The 18,645-nt window shown below is 37.0% G+C and overlaps 2 protein-coding genes across 5 annotated transcripts; one reads left to right on the top strand and one right to left on the bottom strand.

The window, feature by feature from the left end:
- Positions 1 to 1,077: 1,077 nt before the first annotated feature.
- On the top strand, positions 1,078 to 11,524 carry LOC139975519 (phospholipid scramblase 1-like). Of its 3 annotated transcripts, none has more exons than XM_071983509.1 (9): positions 1,078 to 1,269; positions 2,074 to 2,246; positions 5,907 to 5,984; positions 6,848 to 6,924; positions 7,482 to 7,615; positions 8,216 to 8,339; positions 8,902 to 9,001; positions 10,087 to 10,145; positions 10,561 to 11,524. In XM_071983509.1, the coding sequence occupies exons 2-9, from the start codon at positions 2,093 to 2,095 to the stop codon at positions 10,594 to 10,596; spliced, it is 762 nt and encodes a 253-aa protein (XP_071839610.1). In that variant the 5' UTR covers positions 1,078 to 1,269; positions 2,074 to 2,092; the 3' UTR covers positions 10,597 to 11,524. The 3 variants fall into 3 exon arrangements, with proteins under 3 accessions (XP_071839610.1, XP_071839608.1, XP_071839609.1); XM_071983507.1 differs by having other exon boundaries at positions 1,080 to 1,269; positions 2,064 to 2,246; XM_071983508.1 differs by having other exon boundaries at positions 1,080 to 1,269; positions 2,047 to 2,246.
- An 860-nt stretch (positions 11,525 to 12,384) lies between these two features.
- On the bottom strand, positions 12,385 to 18,310 carry LOC139975522 (uncharacterized). Of its 2 annotated transcripts, XM_071983511.1 has the most exons (5): positions 17,243 to 18,310; positions 16,633 to 16,741; positions 16,255 to 16,399; positions 15,350 to 15,466; positions 12,385 to 14,766 (listed from the first exon to the last, which is right to left on the bottom strand). In XM_071983511.1, exons 3-5 carry the CDS (start codon positions 16,289 to 16,291, stop codon positions 14,474 to 14,476), a joined length of 447 nt encoding a protein of 148 aa, XP_071839612.1. In that variant the 5' UTR covers positions 16,292 to 16,399; positions 16,633 to 16,741; positions 17,243 to 18,310; the 3' UTR covers positions 12,385 to 14,473. The 2 variants fall into 2 exon arrangements, 1 of the variants encoding a protein (XP_071839612.1); XR_011795750.1 differs by lacking the exons at positions 12,385 to 14,766; positions 15,350 to 15,466 and adding an exon at positions 16,024 to 16,039 and having other exon boundaries at positions 17,243 to 18,276.
- Between the last annotated feature and the right edge of the window lie 335 nt (positions 18,311 to 18,645).

Below are 18,645 nucleotides of genomic sequence, written 5' to 3'. Positions count from 1 at the left end.
TCTGTAAATGGTTAATTGTATGATATGCTACGAGGTAGTGTAATAGCAATTCACCGTGCTCTATTGTAGCTAAAATTCTTATGTTAACCTCTTTAAGCCGTATAACGAATACAACTGAAAATGTATATAGAGGACTATTTTTAAACATCCATGTACTTTTTTTTTTCTTGCTTCTTGTTCTCAGTCCCTTTTCTGCTTCTTAATGTTAACTTTCTCATTTTGATAACAATACATGGAATAATTTGTTCTTGAACATGACTCGGGTTAATGTATTTCATTAGTAATGTTCGGAGAAGTTGCGTTTAACCAATGCATAAACAACGAAATTTCCACAGAGAAAATGATCTCCGACCCACCCACCCATGCACCCACGTAGCATTTACCTACATCAATTTTTCACTCGTGGCGATCCTAGACAACACGATACAAAACCATACAACACGATACCAAGTGCAAATGTTTCTCAAAACTCAGTCGCCATCCATTTTGAAATTTCCCAAATTAAAAATAGCTTTCTGACAAAGGAAAATATTGTGGTATTTTTACCATTTGGAAATATGGACAACCTTATGCACAACATTGCATGCACAGATTGTACACTGGTGCTCATTTCCTAATTATTTGATGAAATGGATGACTGCTGCAGGCACATTCCGTCCACATGTCAACCTCCCTCCCCCAGCCCCACATCGCCCCTCCCTCGTCCCCCTTTCATAGTCCTCCATCGCCCTCCCCAGCTGTCCCTCCGATCCAGATCAATAATAATGAACCATATGGAACGCGAAAAGGGCAAACTTATTTTGTCGTTAAGTTTAACGTAAGTTTAGACAACGACGTAAGTTTGAGCAACAACATGATAAAACAGCAGCAATAACGTAGTTTAGACAACGAAATATGGTGCCCTTTTCGCGTTCCATAGTACCAAGAATACTTTTTTTCACGTCGTCTTTGTATTTCTATTCCCTGTGTTTACCAAACGCTTACAGATATTCAGCCTTGTGGTTACAGCGGTTACGTAACGATGGGTTTGTTTTTCGCTCTGATGCGTAAAATAAAAAGAGTTATTTCGAGTTACAAGGCAAGGTGGCGCATCTGGACTTTGGAATGTGTGTTCTCGTGACCACTCAACAAATAACGTTGCATAGCAAATCTGGTCATACCTAAAAAAAGAGCTTTGACTGTTTTTCATTCATTCATCTGAAAATTGTGCAGTCTGTCTCCTGATTTGTTAAAGCCTTCGTCAACCGAGGAGTTGTGTAAAACTTAAAGGTAACATTTTATCTTTATTCATACTCTATTTGTATCGATTATTTTATATATTTTTTGTTTTGGTTTAGGGAAAAGAAAGTTTGTTATAGATATCAGATTGTAAATTTAAAGTTTATTGCTATGTTTAGCAAACATGTATTAATAATTAATACTCGTGTTAGGGTTCTCTGCAGCGGCCAAACGTTGTTTATCATAAATGCAGATTTTTGTTTTCATACCTTCTCAAACAGCAAACCACTGTTTTGTAAACGCCAGTTTAATGAAGGCCTATTGTAAGAAATTTTTCATGTTAACCAGAGATCTCATATAATTGTGTGCATTACAACAACAAGTTTTTGCGTTTTGAGGTTTTACTTGGATCAAATTTCTGGAGTTAAAAGGTGCGGTACGATAAATGCATGTGACATATAAAAAGTTCAGTGACCATTTTTTAGACAGAATAAAAATCCAAGGTACTCTACTAGAACATATATTAAAAAATACAAAGTGCGATGGCCATATTAGTACTGTATTATTATATCAAATGTGTAATGTTATGATTGGTCTCAGAGCATGAATGGCTGCAATATGTTTTGGTGTTTTGATGTTTACTTTACACGAATTCCGGCCAGAATTTTGGGATCAAATTTCTGGAATTAAAATATAAGTTCGATGGACTTGAAAAAGCATACTCATTCAATTATTTCCATACCCTCTTTTTAAAAGTTTCATTAAGAAATTAAGAGAAATGATCTCCTAGAGATTATTGTATACCTCCTAAATAATCAATTCTAGTAGTCTGTTATTTTATCCAGTGAACGACAGACAGACAGACAAACGCAAAATGGCATCCGACACAACTGCTATTGTTGAACAGCCCGGGAAAGGGGACAAGGAATGGATGCCAAAACCACAAGTATCTGGTTGTCCACCTGGATTGGAATATTTAACCGTCATCGACCAGATTCTTGTCAAACAGAAAGTAGAATTATTTGAAGGTTTGTCGGCTTTCACATTTCTTGGACGAGAGTCATAGTTCCTCAAAATTATCACTGTTTTATTTAATATTGAATTGGGCGTACATTCAAACATGGAGTCTATGATTCAAATTAGGAAGCAAATGTAATTTGGAGATATATAAAACAAAATAAATTCAAACGTTTGTGATTATGGTGCCATCTGTATAGCTATAAGTGTATGAGTGTGTATGGTACTAAACTGAGTACAAACATGACTAAACTGAATGATGTCTTAGCATGATATCCACGGTTTGTCTTGTAACTTGCCATGATTGATAATATTCAGATATCATAATTAGGGTTGGTATATTGAATTATTCAATCTGGCTTCTTTATTTCCTTAACTTGTCTACTTGCAAAAGTAATTTTGCTTAACGCCCAACATTAACGTTGTCACAACAAGCGAAAAAACATTAAAGGGTATTATGCAGTACATTCAATTTTCATATCTAATGTTATTTACTCTCCTGAAAACATTTAAAAAAACCGATAACCTACATCTGATTGGGTTTTGACCGTTCACAGAAAAGTCTTTGGGTTCGCCGGTCAGTGGCCAAATTCTTTCCGAAAAAGATTTTTGTACGGGAAGGGGGTGGGGGGGGGGGCTTTTTCTGAAATTGATATGACTTTAAATCGAACGGTTTGCGATGATTTACCAACCCTGATCATGACCACCCCCTGCTTGCCATGTAACGTGCCATACAAATGGTAGCGTATGTGTTATATATACGTCGTATAACGTTTTTCAAAAACAGATCTTAACGTCAAGTTGATTCTGTCTATATGTATACGTTGAAAATTGAAGAAATAGTCTACAAAAATAGAATTCAACTAAATAAAAAAATGTTCACTATATGAAAAAGAAATTCTGACTAAACTCAAAAAGCTGCCAGGCTGTAATAGCGGACACGGGTACAAGTGTTTTCAGTCAAGTGTAAACAGTTGTAAAGCCTAAAGGTATCACACCACAACTAGAGAGTACTGCATGTCCGCCTGCGAGGTTAACCATTGTCGGTAATGATCTCTAATGTGACCTACTGTATTAACTTTATTGGCATTTTCTGAGTCATCATCATTTTTCTGATGCTTGGATGTTTAAGAGGATGAAGTAAACTACTGATGGTCTAAAAATCTGGAGGATTGAAGTTGATTTGAGGTATTTTAGAAAATCTTGGGTGAAACTAGAAGATTCCGCAGCGAGAGAGCTGGCAGATGGGTTGGGGAGCACTATGCTAAACTTTTAAGTCTTCAAGCTCCAAAGTTAATCGGTCATGCATGGTGGCAAAAGTTGAATGTGCTGTGATAGCCCAAGCCATCAGCTACCATATCATATGGTGGGTAGGACATGTCAGTTGAAAACTTCTATCTATGCTCTATCGGCCTTGGAAAGTGACGAGTTTAGTGTGTTAGTCAATGGGAACAATTATTTGTGGTGCCACACCCTACAGTTGCTTCTTACAAAACCGCCCAGCAACAATGCTATTGAATACTTTTAACCTGCTCACACGTTAATGGTGCTCGATTATGGCAGGCCCTTTGAGACAAAAATACCATATTATATACGCGTATTAATTCGAATATATACGCGTATATAATATGGTAGGCTATATTTGTCCCACACGGCCTACCATACACGACTGCCAAGTTATAATGCCGGAAACTTTAGTCTGTAAGTTTCTATAATTCAGTGGCCGGCATAGTATACCGAAGCAAAGTTAAAATACCAACAGTAGAGATCTTCAATGGTTTCCCAAGTCACTGTGTACAATTTACAAGAATTTACAACGTTACCATGCCAACTTAATGACCAACTATGGTGATTAACTATATCCATTTATTTACAATGACGTACACCGTAATAAAAAAGCTAGTTCGATGGTGAGTGTTCACGGCTTAGGACGGATTGTGTACACATTTAAAGCATCTTGTTTACATAGCCCACAGATTAATGGCTTTAAATGATTGATAATACCATAAAGAATGAGGATGTACATATAGCATTAAATAGATAAGTCAGCAGCGTTATCGAAATTCACCGTTATAAAAAAAAGGAAAGATATCAGAGATGTGCCGGTTACTTGTTAGTGGGTTTCATAAAAATTGGTGAGAAATTTCTAAATCGGAAATGAAAAAAAAATGAGAACAAAAGGTATCGATATTAAATAAAATGTCACTGAAATATCTCAACACTTGACTGACCTGCTAGCCACTTAAACCGTATCTCTACCCAGCGCGGCCTCCCCACCACACCTCACCCCATAACCCCCCCCCCCTCCGGCTGCGAATATTTTTCTTCCCAAACTGAACTGACGCTGAAATTATTTCCTCGATTCTGATTGGCTCTCAGCGAGTAAGTGATATACTTTAGTATTCAACATGGATCTCTCCATACTCTGTCGATATCAGTATGATCAACACGAACAAATTCAAGATATTCACATTAGCAACTTTCCAGAACTTTTGGTAGGTATATATGAACTAAAGTATATAGTGTTCTTAACACAATGAAGCAACTATTCCCAACTACTGCGCCCAATATAGGCAGTCCTCGATCGTTTGTTTACTCGCTTGACTCCGCTCTACACAACACATGTAATGTAGCCTATTTTACTGTGTATAGTATACAACACAATAATACGCAGTGCATTTGTAATTGTATACATGTAGCCGATGTGCATATGTACGAGTTGTTTGTGTACATTCGGAGTTGCGATACTTTTAGTTTTATAATCATAAATTCAAAATGTATTCAGTCAATGAATTATGATATAGGCCTAGTTGAATATACAGTGGTCGTGAAGAAGCGAGTGTGTGCCAGCCATGCGCCAGTGAGTGTACACAAAAATGGCATTTGACGATATATCAGTGTCTTTTGACTTGTTAACTAGTTGGAAACCTATACGGAAACATATTGGCTCGCTGAGAGCCAATCAGAATCGAGGAAATAATTTCAGTGTCAGTTCAGTTTGGGGAAAAAATATTCGCCCCCCGGCTACATTTCTTTGTTGTCCTTCCCAATAAGACACTGTTGCGAAAATTTGAGTTTTGTTTTTTATATCATTCAATCCGACGGATTAAACGGATGGCGAAAATTTTTTGATGAGCGAGGGTATACTATTCTCCACGTCGGAAAATTTGGAAAAATCGGGGATCTGTTAGATTGTGGCCCTGTCCTCCTAGAAGATTCTGGGTTATGGGCCTAAGGTTTATGGACATGTGATTTAATCTATGTGCTTGACAAGGGCCCGGGAAAATATGGGGGTAAAGAATAATGCATTTCCATTCTTTGATAACATGCATAAGTAAACATGAAGACTGCAAAAAAACTGGACCCAGTAAAATGATTGTCCCAGGGACCCGACCTAGCTCTCTACGCCATTGGTGCTGGGTACAAGAAGGGGGTTGGGCGGCTGAGTGTAGTGTGTAGGAAAGGTTATACTTCTTCTTCTTCTTCTTGTAAATGGAGTGGATCATGAGAAACTGATATGGCATATACCTCTTTACACCTAAACGATTTCAAAAAAAAAAAAATTCTTCCGTTCTATTATCGGTAGGATCTTGCTTTCCACATCTTCAATATTTATTTACATTTATTTCCTATAATTTTCGGTTATTTCATGTTTCATCCATTTCGTTTAGCGTTTACTGGCATCGATTGTAAAAATAAGTACGTGATGACCAACAGCATGGGACAACAAGTTTACTTCGCATACGAAGGTAACTATATATTATCTCTCTTAATTATGACTTTTCGTTCTCCATTTTGATGACAACATGCCTCTTTAAAATGGCAAGGAACTGCGACAGAGGCAGTTAAACAAGATTGTATTATATACGCAAGAATCGTATTGTTGGTCTTTGCAGCAGTTTTGCGAGAAGAACAATACAGATGATAGGTTATATATTTAGACGCCTGATTGTTAAATTTACAATGTTTGAGAATAATTTGCTGTTATGCTGTATTGACAAAAGATCGGTTAACTTTAATCCAATACAGATTTTTCTTCAATGAGTTGGTCACGATTTTTGTTGAAAGGGAACTTACGGTGCAAACACTTTAAAACTCCGTCGGTGTTTAAGTAAAATTGGTCTGTATATATATTGAATTCCATCTTAAAGGCTGCTTTCTTTCTCAGACCGACTCATGTTTAGTAGGAAACTGCAAGGCTACATTTAAACGCCACACGTCATCAGAAAACGTGTCGGGAATTGAGTCATAGGAATGATGACGACATATTTCGCAAACAGGACTGGATTTATCACTCCAGTGGCTTGATTTAAGGGGCCCATTAAAATTAAAAGACGCCCCAAAACACAATATTGAAATACGTATTAAAATAAACGTGACTTGTCCTTATATCAGTTTCATGTTTACCCTTAAGGAGTCCCGATCACATGTTTCACTCTCTTCAGTTTGCACTATTAAGTTGTATTCTGTAGAGGATTGACTACGGTGGCTTAATAGGGACATACGAAAGAAAAAGAAATTGGGGTAAAAAGGGACACTTTTGTTTACCCCATGTCCCTTTTAAGCCACCGTAGTTGATAAAACACATTTTCATCCCTTTTTTCTTCTTCAGAGTCTGGATTGTGTATGCGGCTTTGTTGCAGCCAATATCGTTCATTTACTATGCATATATTGGATAACCAGGGCCAGGTATACAAGTTTGTTTGTTTATAGGAAAAGCACGTATAGCCTATATGCATGGTCTAGGACTGTACACGATACACACGTCCAACCACGGCACCATTCACCGTTCCTTAGCAACACAAATATTAGTGATAAATATGCTATAACTGGCTTGTAATACGATATATGACTGAATCCACTGCTAGTTCTGTCAGCTCCCTGACTGCAGATGTTCGACTATTCATTCAGGTCCAGCTAAAACATTTTCTGTCGAAGAGAAATTAAGTTTCAACCGTCGGAATCATCCAAGGTTGAATGTCAAACAATCACAAATTCGCTACCAAACCGGTTGAAATTCAGATCATTGTGTACGAAACTTATATGACTTCCATAATCTACTTTTTGTGTTTTTTTCAATCATTCATGTTGTCGGATGTTAAAATGTCATCACATTATGAAACTAATTCAAAGATAACGTTTTTTTGTTTATATATATATATATATATATATATATATATATTATCACCATAAATAATGCTTACTTTTGTCATTAAGAAACAATAATTACTATTCGTATACTATAGGAAGTTATTCGAGTGACAAGACCCTTTCAAATCTGCGCCGGTTGTTGTTGGTGCATTAGCGGTAAAAACTGTTGCGCATATCGCATCACCATTGAAGCACCACCAGGTAACCCCATCGGATATGTCCATCAAGGGTAAATACAAGTTTCATATTATTCATTCATTTATTTATTTATGTATTTTTAAATATATACACCATAAAACAAAAACACAAAACGTAACACAGAAATATACAAAAGAAAGACAAATGAAAAAAAAGAAGATTTTTGGAGTCTGAAGAGGCAGGCAATTTGAAAAGTGTATTCAATGAAACCACCAATCGACTTGGCGCGTTCGTACTCATGTAATGCTGTGATATCTATAATATAGGCTACTAGGGCACGATTGAGTACGCATACACGCGCCTACATATCTTTGCACTCACTTACTGGGAGGCAAATCTCTCTCCGAACTCTGTGATCCAACAAGGGCGGTCACCTGAAACTTTGAAACTAAATGCGCATTTGGCGCCTCTTATGAATCTGGCATATTTCGCGACCAAAGAGCAGACCCAGCGGCGAACCGGTTCCGACCCGGTAAAGCGGTAGGCTAATCAGCCCCAGTGCGTACTCATACCAAAGGGAATTCTAACCGTGTATTCATCACGTGTTGTTGTGCTTGGGTTAAAGGTCAGACATGTAGCATGACGAAAGCAATTAACCTAAAAACTAGACTTGTTTGTTTTCTATTTACAGGTGCAGCGTATGGAAACCCAAATACTACGTGCAGGACGAAGACATGAACGATGTCCTCAGCATAGGTGGACCCTGCTGCCCATGTCAATGCTGTTGTGGATGTACCGGAGATGTTCACTTCCGGGTAGGTCAAAGGCTATAGATGTCTAATAACGTCCTTATTTCCTTCAATGTATAATTTACAACACTAACACCAACAACGAAATATGTGTTCTATGTTTCGTTTTTTATTTTCAGGAATGGAATTTTACATTAGGCCTAATAGGAGATGGACCTAACTTTCTATTAGTTAGTTATGATCAGCCGCATAGGTTTTCATTAAAAAGAGTCCGAGCACCTCCCCCCCCCCCCCCCTCTCACACCCTCTCGCTTGCCCTTACCGCTGGCTCCACTGGCCAACAGGTTTGATAAGTTTCCTTCATGTCATAGATAATTTCTTGCCTTTATTCTAATGGAAAATACAGAAACAAAGCAATGTACAAAATTCCTTATATTCTGTATTTTGTGTTCATAAGTTTAATTGTAAATTGTTTTTCATCGTGAGTTTTGTAGAAACATAGTCTGAGGTAAAGAAATGAGTGAAGTGTTTTGGTTTCTTTTGGGTTTGTTTTCTTTCTTTCTTCCATATTCTTCTCTTTTTTTACGAGCAATGTGGTTATATTTTTCCTTCTATATTTTTATTTCAGTTTTATGGCAAAGATGGCATAGAAATTGGCAGTGTTTCCAAAGTCTGGAACGGTCTCGTTAAGGAAATGTTTACCAAAGCCGACAGTTTTACAGTCACATGTAAGAATCGTCGAAACATAAAAATAATTTTTATTTTATCATTTTGTTTTACTGAAAAAAGTAGATGAGTAAAAAAGGAAACAATTCGCTATATATAACCATCTTCATGTTGCCATGACAACGATTTATCGCAGGTCAGTCGCATATATCATTACAGAATAACTTCTACATAGTTTACTGAAAGTATTGCGTATTTGTTTAGCTATCGAAGAGCTATTGAAACATGTATACCACGTCATCTGTTTGTAAATTTAGTAACAATGTTCAACAAAATGATTAATTGTTCAGATAACATAACAATTTCCAATAAGATAACAAATTCCTCAAATCTAATAAGTGAGGAATTCAACACTTTACTGCACAATGACAAAATTATCATTTATCGAATATCATAATTTGAACATTTTGCAACAAAATGATAAGTTACGTTAAAATAAAAGGTTATAATTTCAACAATTTTAAAATAAATTTAAAAAATTTTTAAAATAAAATAAATTGATCAAATAAAAACTCTCGTTGGTTTTAACATTGTGCAACAACTACGTACGCTCGCATCAGATTGTCAAACAACTTCAAAACTTTGTAGTAAAATTATGATTCGCAGCAGCATTGCAGAAAAAGGTCCTAACATTGACGTACCGCTTTTCATTTTCTGTACCGAATTGGACCGAGCGTTTTCCCTCCTTCTATAGCCCTATCGCTATTTACGGTGCTCCAAGCTTGTTTAACTTTTTATATATTTATTATTATTTTTTTGGTTTACGTTGCCACTAGCTTTAGTGCTACGATGGAGTTATAATACTATACAACAGTGATTCATTAATTTGGTTTTCCATATACTATACAATACCTCTGTTGGATTTTCATGCATGCATGCAGCAACGATTCTGGTCTCTATTGGCGCTCCATAATTTAGCATCCGGTACACCTTTACTGCACATCTCAGAAGAAACCACTTCATCGTTGTGCAATTTTTTTTTCTTCTATTGGAACAAGCACTTCTTGTGCATTTCTACATTTCTGTCTTGGACATTCCAAACAAAGAAATCCTTACTTTTATTTTTCTTCGATTTTCACGTTTACAGTCCCAAAGGATCTGGATGTAAAACAGAAGGCGACTCTCCTCGGAGCTATGTTCTTAATCGTAAGTAGACAAATCATCGCATCATGAAATATGTAAATGTATTTTCTCCCCCACCCCCACACTTTATTTTTGTATTTCTTGTTAAACGTGATTGTGTATTATATATACGTTAACCACATTAACATTTCTTCCTGATGAAGAAATTTAATTTAGGGATGACCCAAAACCTCGAATCCTATTTGTACCCGAATATTCGCCTTTTCTCAAAGTTTTCAGAGTTATTGTGATTACACATGTAAGCCTATACAAGTTTGTGATGATTCACTTTTAGATGTTAAAACACGTGACGTATATAAGTGTACGACAGTATTACTATAGAACTTGTAGGTAAAAACACGGGCCTGTAAAACGGTACTTCCACCGAGTTTTCTTCTCAGCTTATTTTTATAAATTCACATTTATTTACCATTCGCAGGAATTCATGTACTTTGAGAGCGAAGACCAGACCTAAGCAGTCAAAACCGGAAGCGGAAGTCAAAGCGAGCACTGGGGTTCATCAAACACATGGTATGGGATGGGCGGCTCGTGCTCGCATCATCACATATACGGTAGTATGTTCATGTTCGAGTGGGGAATTGTCTTGGCATGACATGAGACTTCGATGGAGTATGTTCGACGGGCAAAATATTCAGTATATGCGTGGGCATGGTTTACCGAGAATAAACTTTACCGACGGAAAGTGCAAACTTCTTGTAACTGAGAAAGCGGTACCTCACTTCCTCTCCATCTCCCTTTCCGGGCTCTCCTGACCTCTCCTCATCTCCTCCAATATCCTCTCCTCCTCCTATCCATCTCCCCTCCTGGCTGTTGTCATACCCGCTCCATCGCCTCTCCTATCCCCTCCCCACTACATTCTCCTCCCCCCCCCCCCTCTGCCCCTGTCCACAACCTCGCATTTTTATACTGACCATTCGGAACCACCAACTATATCACTAATAAATATTATAATATATCCTGTTTTTTTTTTCTTTTTTCTCTCTATATTGTAACTTTTCGAATTCCTATATACGTAATGTTATGTATTCTTTTTTTATTCATTTATTCAAATATAATGGATCCTTTAACGCGTTGCTTTTACGTTGGCCTATCATCGCATAACATATGTGGGTTGTTAGAACATGCATGTAACTGCAACATTAAACATATATCGTGTAATAGTTACTTGCTAGCTGGGTTTCCAATGTGGGTTTCCTCTTGTAAGCAGTATCATGGTGAGGCGAATGCAGGCTCACTTAAGCCTTTCAATTACAGGCAATTGACTGATTGTCAAATTTATTGATCAATGTCATATATCTAACGTCGGCAATGGGTAACCTATACATACATACACACATATACACACATGCATACACACACATACGTGTGCTTGGTGGCAAACGAGGTAGTCCGTACTGAACCTTACAAACGAGGAAACCCTAGAAAACCTTCAGAGAGGTCCACCCTTTTGAGTGGTAGTAGTAGGTTACCTGTGAGAGCATCCTATGTGCCGAAGTTGATCGTTGGAACTAATCTTGGCAATGAGATGTGTACATACAAAACGAGGTAATGATTTAACACACATACACACCTATCGTGAAGCCAGAATCGGGAAAACGAGGTGATTTACTCCTCATAATAAGTCTACATATCAATAGAGGAAATACTAAATACACATTGTTACACTAGGTTGTCCATTTCACTACCAAATCGAGGAACCACTGTAGATTGTTACTTTAGAAGTCTACATATCAATCGGGGTTACTGAATCGTGCACATTTCCTGTATAAAGGATATTGTTCATGGATGACCAGTCAGAATTCCGCACACCAATTGAGACAACTCTGAATAACGAGTTTTCAGGATCGATTTATTTCTTACGTAAGCGACGGTTGGGTTATGTTGTGTTATTACACAACTTAAGAATATTTGATCCGTGATGTCAAAAAGTCATGTATATACTTCAGAAGTTCGCAAGTACTGATATGATATCAAATCGAGCAGTTAATTTACTATGTGGCCGAGAAATGTTAAATGTTTATTCATAAGTCCACATGCCAATCGAGGTAATGCTGATTATACGTATTATACACTCGATTAGCGGTCATAATATCAAATCGAGGAATAAGTGCATTTCTTCTACACAGTAACGAAGCATTTCATTAGCCGTCATGTTATCAAATCGAGCAATTAATACGCCACTGATATAACCTAGAAATGTTAAATGTTTATTTCGGAAGTCCACATGCCAATCGAGGTAATGCTGATTATACGTCAAAGTATACACTCGATTAGCGGTCATAAATCAAAACGAGGAATCAGTGCATTTCTTCTACACAGTAACGAGGCATTTCATTAGCCGTCTTGTTATCAAATCGAGCAATTAATACGCTACTGATATAACCGAGAAATGTTAAATGTTTATTTCGGAAGTCCACATGCCAATCGAGGTAATGCTGATTATACGTCAAAGTATACACTCGATTAGCGGTCATAATATCAAAACGAGGAATCAGTGCATATCTTCTATGGCAATAATTGTGTTATATTGGCGCGATATAACTGCATATTGAGAATCAACCGAATGAACGTCAAGGTAGGCTTTTACACTCTGATGGCAAGTTGATGATGCCTCTGTCATATCTAACGTAAACATAAATGTGTAAACTTCAGAAGTACACATATCAATCGAGGCTATGCTGTGCGTTTGAATAGAGGTCACAATGCCACATCGAGGAGTATTTCTTATGTCAACGGACATGGGACTAATTTGTCGGACAGCAATTTGTGTTCAGAGGTGCATACACGAATGGATGATATAATAGATATACATGCGACTCAATGCTTACACTATTTCGGCTAACCTATATGTATCTGTCATAATTTAAACAGTGTGTAAACTTGAGAAATTCACCCGACAATCGAGAAAAACTCTTCATTTGGGTTCATGAATATAGTAATCAATGTACTCTTAATACAACCGAAACATGGAATATTTTTCATTGATGAAACTTCAGAAGTCCATATACCATCCAAGGAAGTACTGACTATTGAATAGCATATACACTTGACTAGCTATCGAGCCTATCATAACATCAAATCGAGGAATCAGGGCATTTCTTATACCATGAAACATTGTATTGCCATATATTATGTTTGGGAGGGACAGACAAGTATTGGTTGTACTCCACTGAACCTTGAAGTTTGCTTTAGTGTTTACTACGATAGACAAGAAAGAAGAACGAACATAAAGGTGACTCAAACACAAACATGTTTTCTCTAAAATGAACAATAAAACAAGTGGTATAACGTGTTAAAATATAAAAAGGAGACTAATTAAAGAGTAGATTAAGTGATGAGAGGTAGGTTAGCATAAACACTAACATTTCTTCTTCAAGTCTGTTCCATACCTTCTTGCCAGTTTTAGCTATGTTTTGGTGATGAAAAAGGAGCCCTTTATATCAAACTTTGTAGAACATTGTGACTAAAAGAATCTGTTTTATCAGACAAGTAAAGTACATATTTCATGGGAGGGCAGGTCTTGGTCACTGAGAAGCCCCTTTATACTTACTGATTATCTTGTACGTTTCCTCAAAATCAAATATACCTTCCTTAATACTTTTACAATCTATACAAAAACATACTTCATTTTTGAAGGCTAAAATACACCACTTATGTAACAAATGACAACATGTGAAGTAAATAGGAATGAACACTGTTATAACTGAGCCTGCATGAATAATGCACAAAATAGATCCAGAAAGAAGTTTAAGTCCTTGAAACTGACAAACATATGCTATACACTATACAATGATTGAGGTTCTGCAAGAACACAATATCAGGTGTGATAAACTATTATCAATAGATCAGAACATTTTGTTCAAAATATTCAACTGTTACTACAAAGATTCAAAGAAGAATATAAATCATTTCTAACGCCAATTGAAAATTACTTTGAGGATTTTTTTTTTAAATTGGTAGCAATGTTCTGATCTCCAGTTAAAACCATGTTTGAAGTAACTTTGGAAAGAATTAAACAGGGTGTGCTCACAGTAAAGAGTTGAGCTCATGCACATGACAAGACTATGAGTACAGTACACATAGAGATTGGATTTGTTAATAGTTTCGAAGTCACTGCCCTACAACATAATAATCCAAAAGTGACTTTAAAAAAAACGCTTCTTATACAACAATGGTACTTCTTAAAAAATGAGAGGTAAAAAGAATCCAAACTCAAAGAACACTGTGAAGGAAAATAAACATAGTTCCAGGATAGAAAGTATTTGCTGAATGTTGTGTTTTTTCTCTTTTATTGCATCAATTTGCATTTAAGACATCGATGTGTTGCTGCACTACTGCATGTCAAAACACAATATTCCACTCTCAATGCAGCTTCCTTGATTTTGAGACAATACAATTTCTGCAGAAATCCTAATGTTCCTCCATGACCTAGAATGAAGAGATTTCTCTTTTACCATTACCCTCTCAATCTCAGTTTTGCCAGGAAGCTTGTTCCGTAAGATCAGCCCTGAAAAATGCTTCATTATGGCGTCCCTTTCATCCGTGCTCCAGGCTTTCCTCTTTGTAGTCTTTTGTTGCACATTTGAAGAGCTTGTAGTACTGCGAACCTTGGATGCATTATCATCTGTAATCACAAATATATCTCTAAAATTAATATTTTTAACATACTAACCATCAGAAGTGTAAATGATTTGATTAATTGGAAACAAGGGGAAGTAATCACCTTGCTTTTAACAACATTTCATTCCCACTACATATTCCCACTACACTATATATATGTGAATATTGCTTTCTTATGAGATTGACTTTACCTGCATTCATTAGTGCAATAGTGCAAATATTTCATGAGTTGAAAGATGGAATGTTCCATTCAACGAGGCGCAGCCGAGTTGAATGCAACAAATTACATCTTTCAACGAATGAAATATTTGCACTATTGCACGAATGGAAACCATGCATTATTTGTTTTATACAACACCTTCAAATTTAGATATAATTGGATGTAAAGTGCACTCATGCAACATATTGTTTTGGAAAGACAGGTTTCTCTGCTCTCTTACCATTGAAAAAAGTGCTATCAAAAAAGTATAACCCATGGTTCTATTTCATAGAGTGCAATAGAGCGGATTTTGCATGCAATCGACGAGCAATTGACCAATCAAATGGCCGGAATATAATTAGGTGTTGTATAAAATAGAAACACTCACCAGTTTCTTCTAGCATTGCTTCTGGTGCCTGTAGTTCCTGTGCTGCAGCATTATCCTCAACATCTGCATCTGAACATTCATCATTACTATCAGCATCACCAGGGTCCTCTACAACTTCTATAAAATCACAAAACACATAGTCATTATGAGATTGGTCACTGCAAATACAATTCTATACAGCTTCATCAAATTATATTTTACCAAACGTTCAAACTGAATAGAAATGTGCATTGCCATCAGTACATGACCAACTGATTAGTGATATCAGACCTGATCTCTCAATGCCACACATAATCGCTTCATGATAAAAAATATTCTTAATCCAACATATCTACCTAAGCAATGGTTCAAAGTTGCATGAACACTGAAAGAAAGTAAATGTTGTGAATGCACTGGTAATAATAAGTCAAATTATTTGTTTGCAATCATCTACTGATGAAACCTACAACTTCAGTTGGCACCACAATCGTTTACATAGTTCTTCACTTACGATAATACAATCAATTAGTGAAGGTCCACTATGTGGCCAAATGTGTTAACTCCTACTATACTGACATACAGAATGTGGAATACCTCTGGACTCAGACTTGAGACCTAGTCCAGGGGATCTGAAGTCCGAGACAAGTCTGACTGCAAGACATCCCAGGTCTGAGTCCTAGTCCACAACAAAAGGACTTGATTCCTACAGCACTGGGTGATAAGATGATGTGGTATGGGGAAGGGAATGCTACACAAACTGAGTTTATTCAAAGAACTACAACATTTATTTAATAATATGAAAGGAAATTTACTTTGGTCCTGATACTATAACACATTTTTATGCTGCTTAGTACACACCATATCCAATTCAAGTAGAAGCTGCTGTGGAATGAGTAGAGGTATTACAAGACATTTGACCTACTTACCACAACTCCTTCCTCCCATCAACAAAATAGTAAACATATGTCAGGTCATCAACATTTTCATAGTTAGATGCTGCTTCCAACTTCCCCTTGTATTCCACCAAAAATTCGCCTGTTGAGAAGCTTTTGTCTGCAAACAGCCCTTTACCTGTAGTAAGTAGAACAAGTAAATATACAACATGCATCTTCCACCTATGTCCATATAGTTCTTCTTTATCTGGGTAATACAATTGTAGACCCAGTGTACTTTTCTACAAACACTTATAAAAAAGAAACGTTTAGACAGTAGGCAGTTAAAGGACAATAAATATTACAAACTAGATATATATTCTCTTAAATTAATGTCATTGTGGTTAACAAATGTATGCATGTAATGCTCACCAATCGTGGGTGACACTTCTTTAATGTAAAAGCCAGGTGGGTCTTCATTATGTGAATTTATCCATTCTCTAGCTGCTACAGCATAATCAGGTTTTTTTCTGCGCCCCATCTATCAAGAACAAAACAATGTCACAGAGACAATGTTAACAATTAACGATTAAGTTAAGTTATCATATTGAAAGAAAGAAATAAATTTGGCTGAATGCATTCCTCTAAATGCAAGTTATGTAAATGCATAAATAACAAACTAACAATAATCTCGTAGGCGCAAAAAAAAAATGAAAGGGCTAAATTATTTCAACACAGGTTTTAAGGACCATACAAACTTAGGCCCACATGCATTAGTTCATAGGCTACCACTGATGAGATCACTTGTTATCTCTTATCAAAATAGTACTGCATGTTATTGCAGAGCCTAACCTTATGTTATGGCTGTTAAAATATATAGCCTAGCAACCTATATAGGCCTAGGCATTTAGTCCTAGACTATGGTCAACACGAATCATAACTCTAGCCTTAGGCCCAATGGCTTTTCGATTAGTGAATTCAAGCGGGTACATTAGGATCATATTACATTTTTGACTAAATAAAAAAGTGATTTTATATTTACCACCGTATTGCGACGGGACAGTTTTCCACCGCAAAACCGAGGAAATCATGCGGGATCCTGCCATTCGATGTAGTGACTCGCAGCCGTCAGTCCATCGTGTAATCGAGGTACTGACATTTTTGTGTGAAATCGCGCCGTAGTCATGTATACACAAAGATGTATACAACGAGGTAAATGAATCTGGAGAAACTATCACACAGTAAATACGGGCGTACGCGCGTACCATGTATGGAGGGTCATGTGATGTGTTCCAGGGTGGTACTAATATACTACTCTCCCTATTACGCATGATTATTTCACCCAACTAGTACGTAAATGTGTTTGCGTGCTTAGAGCAGCAGACGACACCCGTTACCTAGCAATAACCGTGCCCGTAGCCTAACGTGATAGCTATATTCCCGTCGAGCAGCATTAGGCTCTGTTCCATGGAGAATTCCGTGGTTGCACTGAACTAAACATTTCCCATTTCTACATTAACTTATAGCGTGTATTAATAACGTTAGGCCATATGAGACAAAGCTTGCCCTAGAGCTGTATTAATAAGTAAGATTATGTAGAAAGCCTGCCTTCATTCAAGAGAATAAGGTTGAACGTTAGCATATTAGCACTATTTCGTAGGCCTGAAGTACCAGTACCTTCTTATGCCGTTATTTCCCATGTCCGAACCGACCAATCTTTCACGAAGTCACTAACACTGTTCTCGAACTGCTACAGAGAAATATCAGTATAGTACCACCCTGGAACACGTCACATGACCCTCCATACATGGTACGCGCGCACCCAATTGACATGAATCCTCCAGATTCATTTACCTCGTTGGATGTATATAAACAAGGTGGCATGATGCCAAACGAGGTACTACTTCAAATTGAACCAAAATCACTTTCCTAGCATTTAAAGGATCACAAATAGCGCCACGCCAGTACTTTTCTAATCGAGGTATTCCTCGATTGTCGGTGATACCTCGATTGGAAGGTGTGTAAACGGACGAATTACCTCGATTTCCACCATTTACCAACGCACACACGCACGCATACACACACATACGCACACATACCTTGCATCACACTCTGTAAGATTATCGATGTGTAAGACTTACGGGGTGGGTGGAGTGAGGGGGGGGGGCGGGTAGTTAACAATACAAACGTTACTGATCTTAATAAACATCTTCTATGACGTAACTCAATGAAATGTACTCTGTTATTCGCATTTATGATGAAAAGTCTGACGTTTAAGTAGTTATTCATCTGTTCTAAATTCATCAACAAAGTATCATATAACCACATTTTCCTTCTTTATCATTTAAAATATACATAAGTACTTGATAAAAACATATTATCAATGTTAACTTTTGACTTCGAAAATAAAATAGCTAACCAACAACTGTAACGGTAATATGTTTG

This window comes from Apostichopus japonicus, chromosome 11, assembly GCF_037975245.1.
Source record: "Apostichopus japonicus isolate 1M-3 chromosome 11, ASM3797524v1, whole genome shotgun sequence".
Lineage (NCBI taxonomy): Eukaryota > Metazoa > Echinodermata > Holothuroidea > Aspidochirotida > Stichopodidae > Apostichopus > Apostichopus japonicus.
Note: the sequence above shows the minus strand (reverse complement) of the source record. Positions and strands in the feature narration are given on the sequence as shown.

Excerpts from the sequence above, each read along its gene's own strand:
- LOC139975519 (XM_071983509.1), top strand. The coding sequence starts at position 2,093 with ATGGCATCCGACACAACTGCTATTGTTGAACAGCCCGGGAAAGGGGAC. Across the intron at positions 7,616-8,215 it reads ATCGGATATGTCCATCAAGG|GTGCAGCGTATGGAAACCCA; the intron begins GTAAATACAAGT and ends TTCTATTTACAG. Across the intron at positions 10,146-10,560 it reads TCGGAGCTATGTTCTTAATC|GAATTCATGTACTTTGAGAG; the intron begins GTAAGTAGACAA and ends TACCATTCGCAG.
- LOC139975522 (XM_071983511.1), bottom strand. The coding sequence starts at position 16,291 with ATGTTTACTATTTTGTTGATGGGAGGAAGGAGTTGTG. Across the intron at positions 15,467-16,254 it reads GATGGGAGGAAGGAGTTGTG|AAGTTGTAGAGGACCCTGGT; the intron begins GTAAGTAGGTCA and ends GTGATTTTATAG. Across the intron at positions 14,767-15,349 it reads AGCAATGCTAGAAGAAACTG|ATGATAATGCATCCAAGGTT; the intron begins GTGAGTGTTTCT and ends TTGTGATTACAG.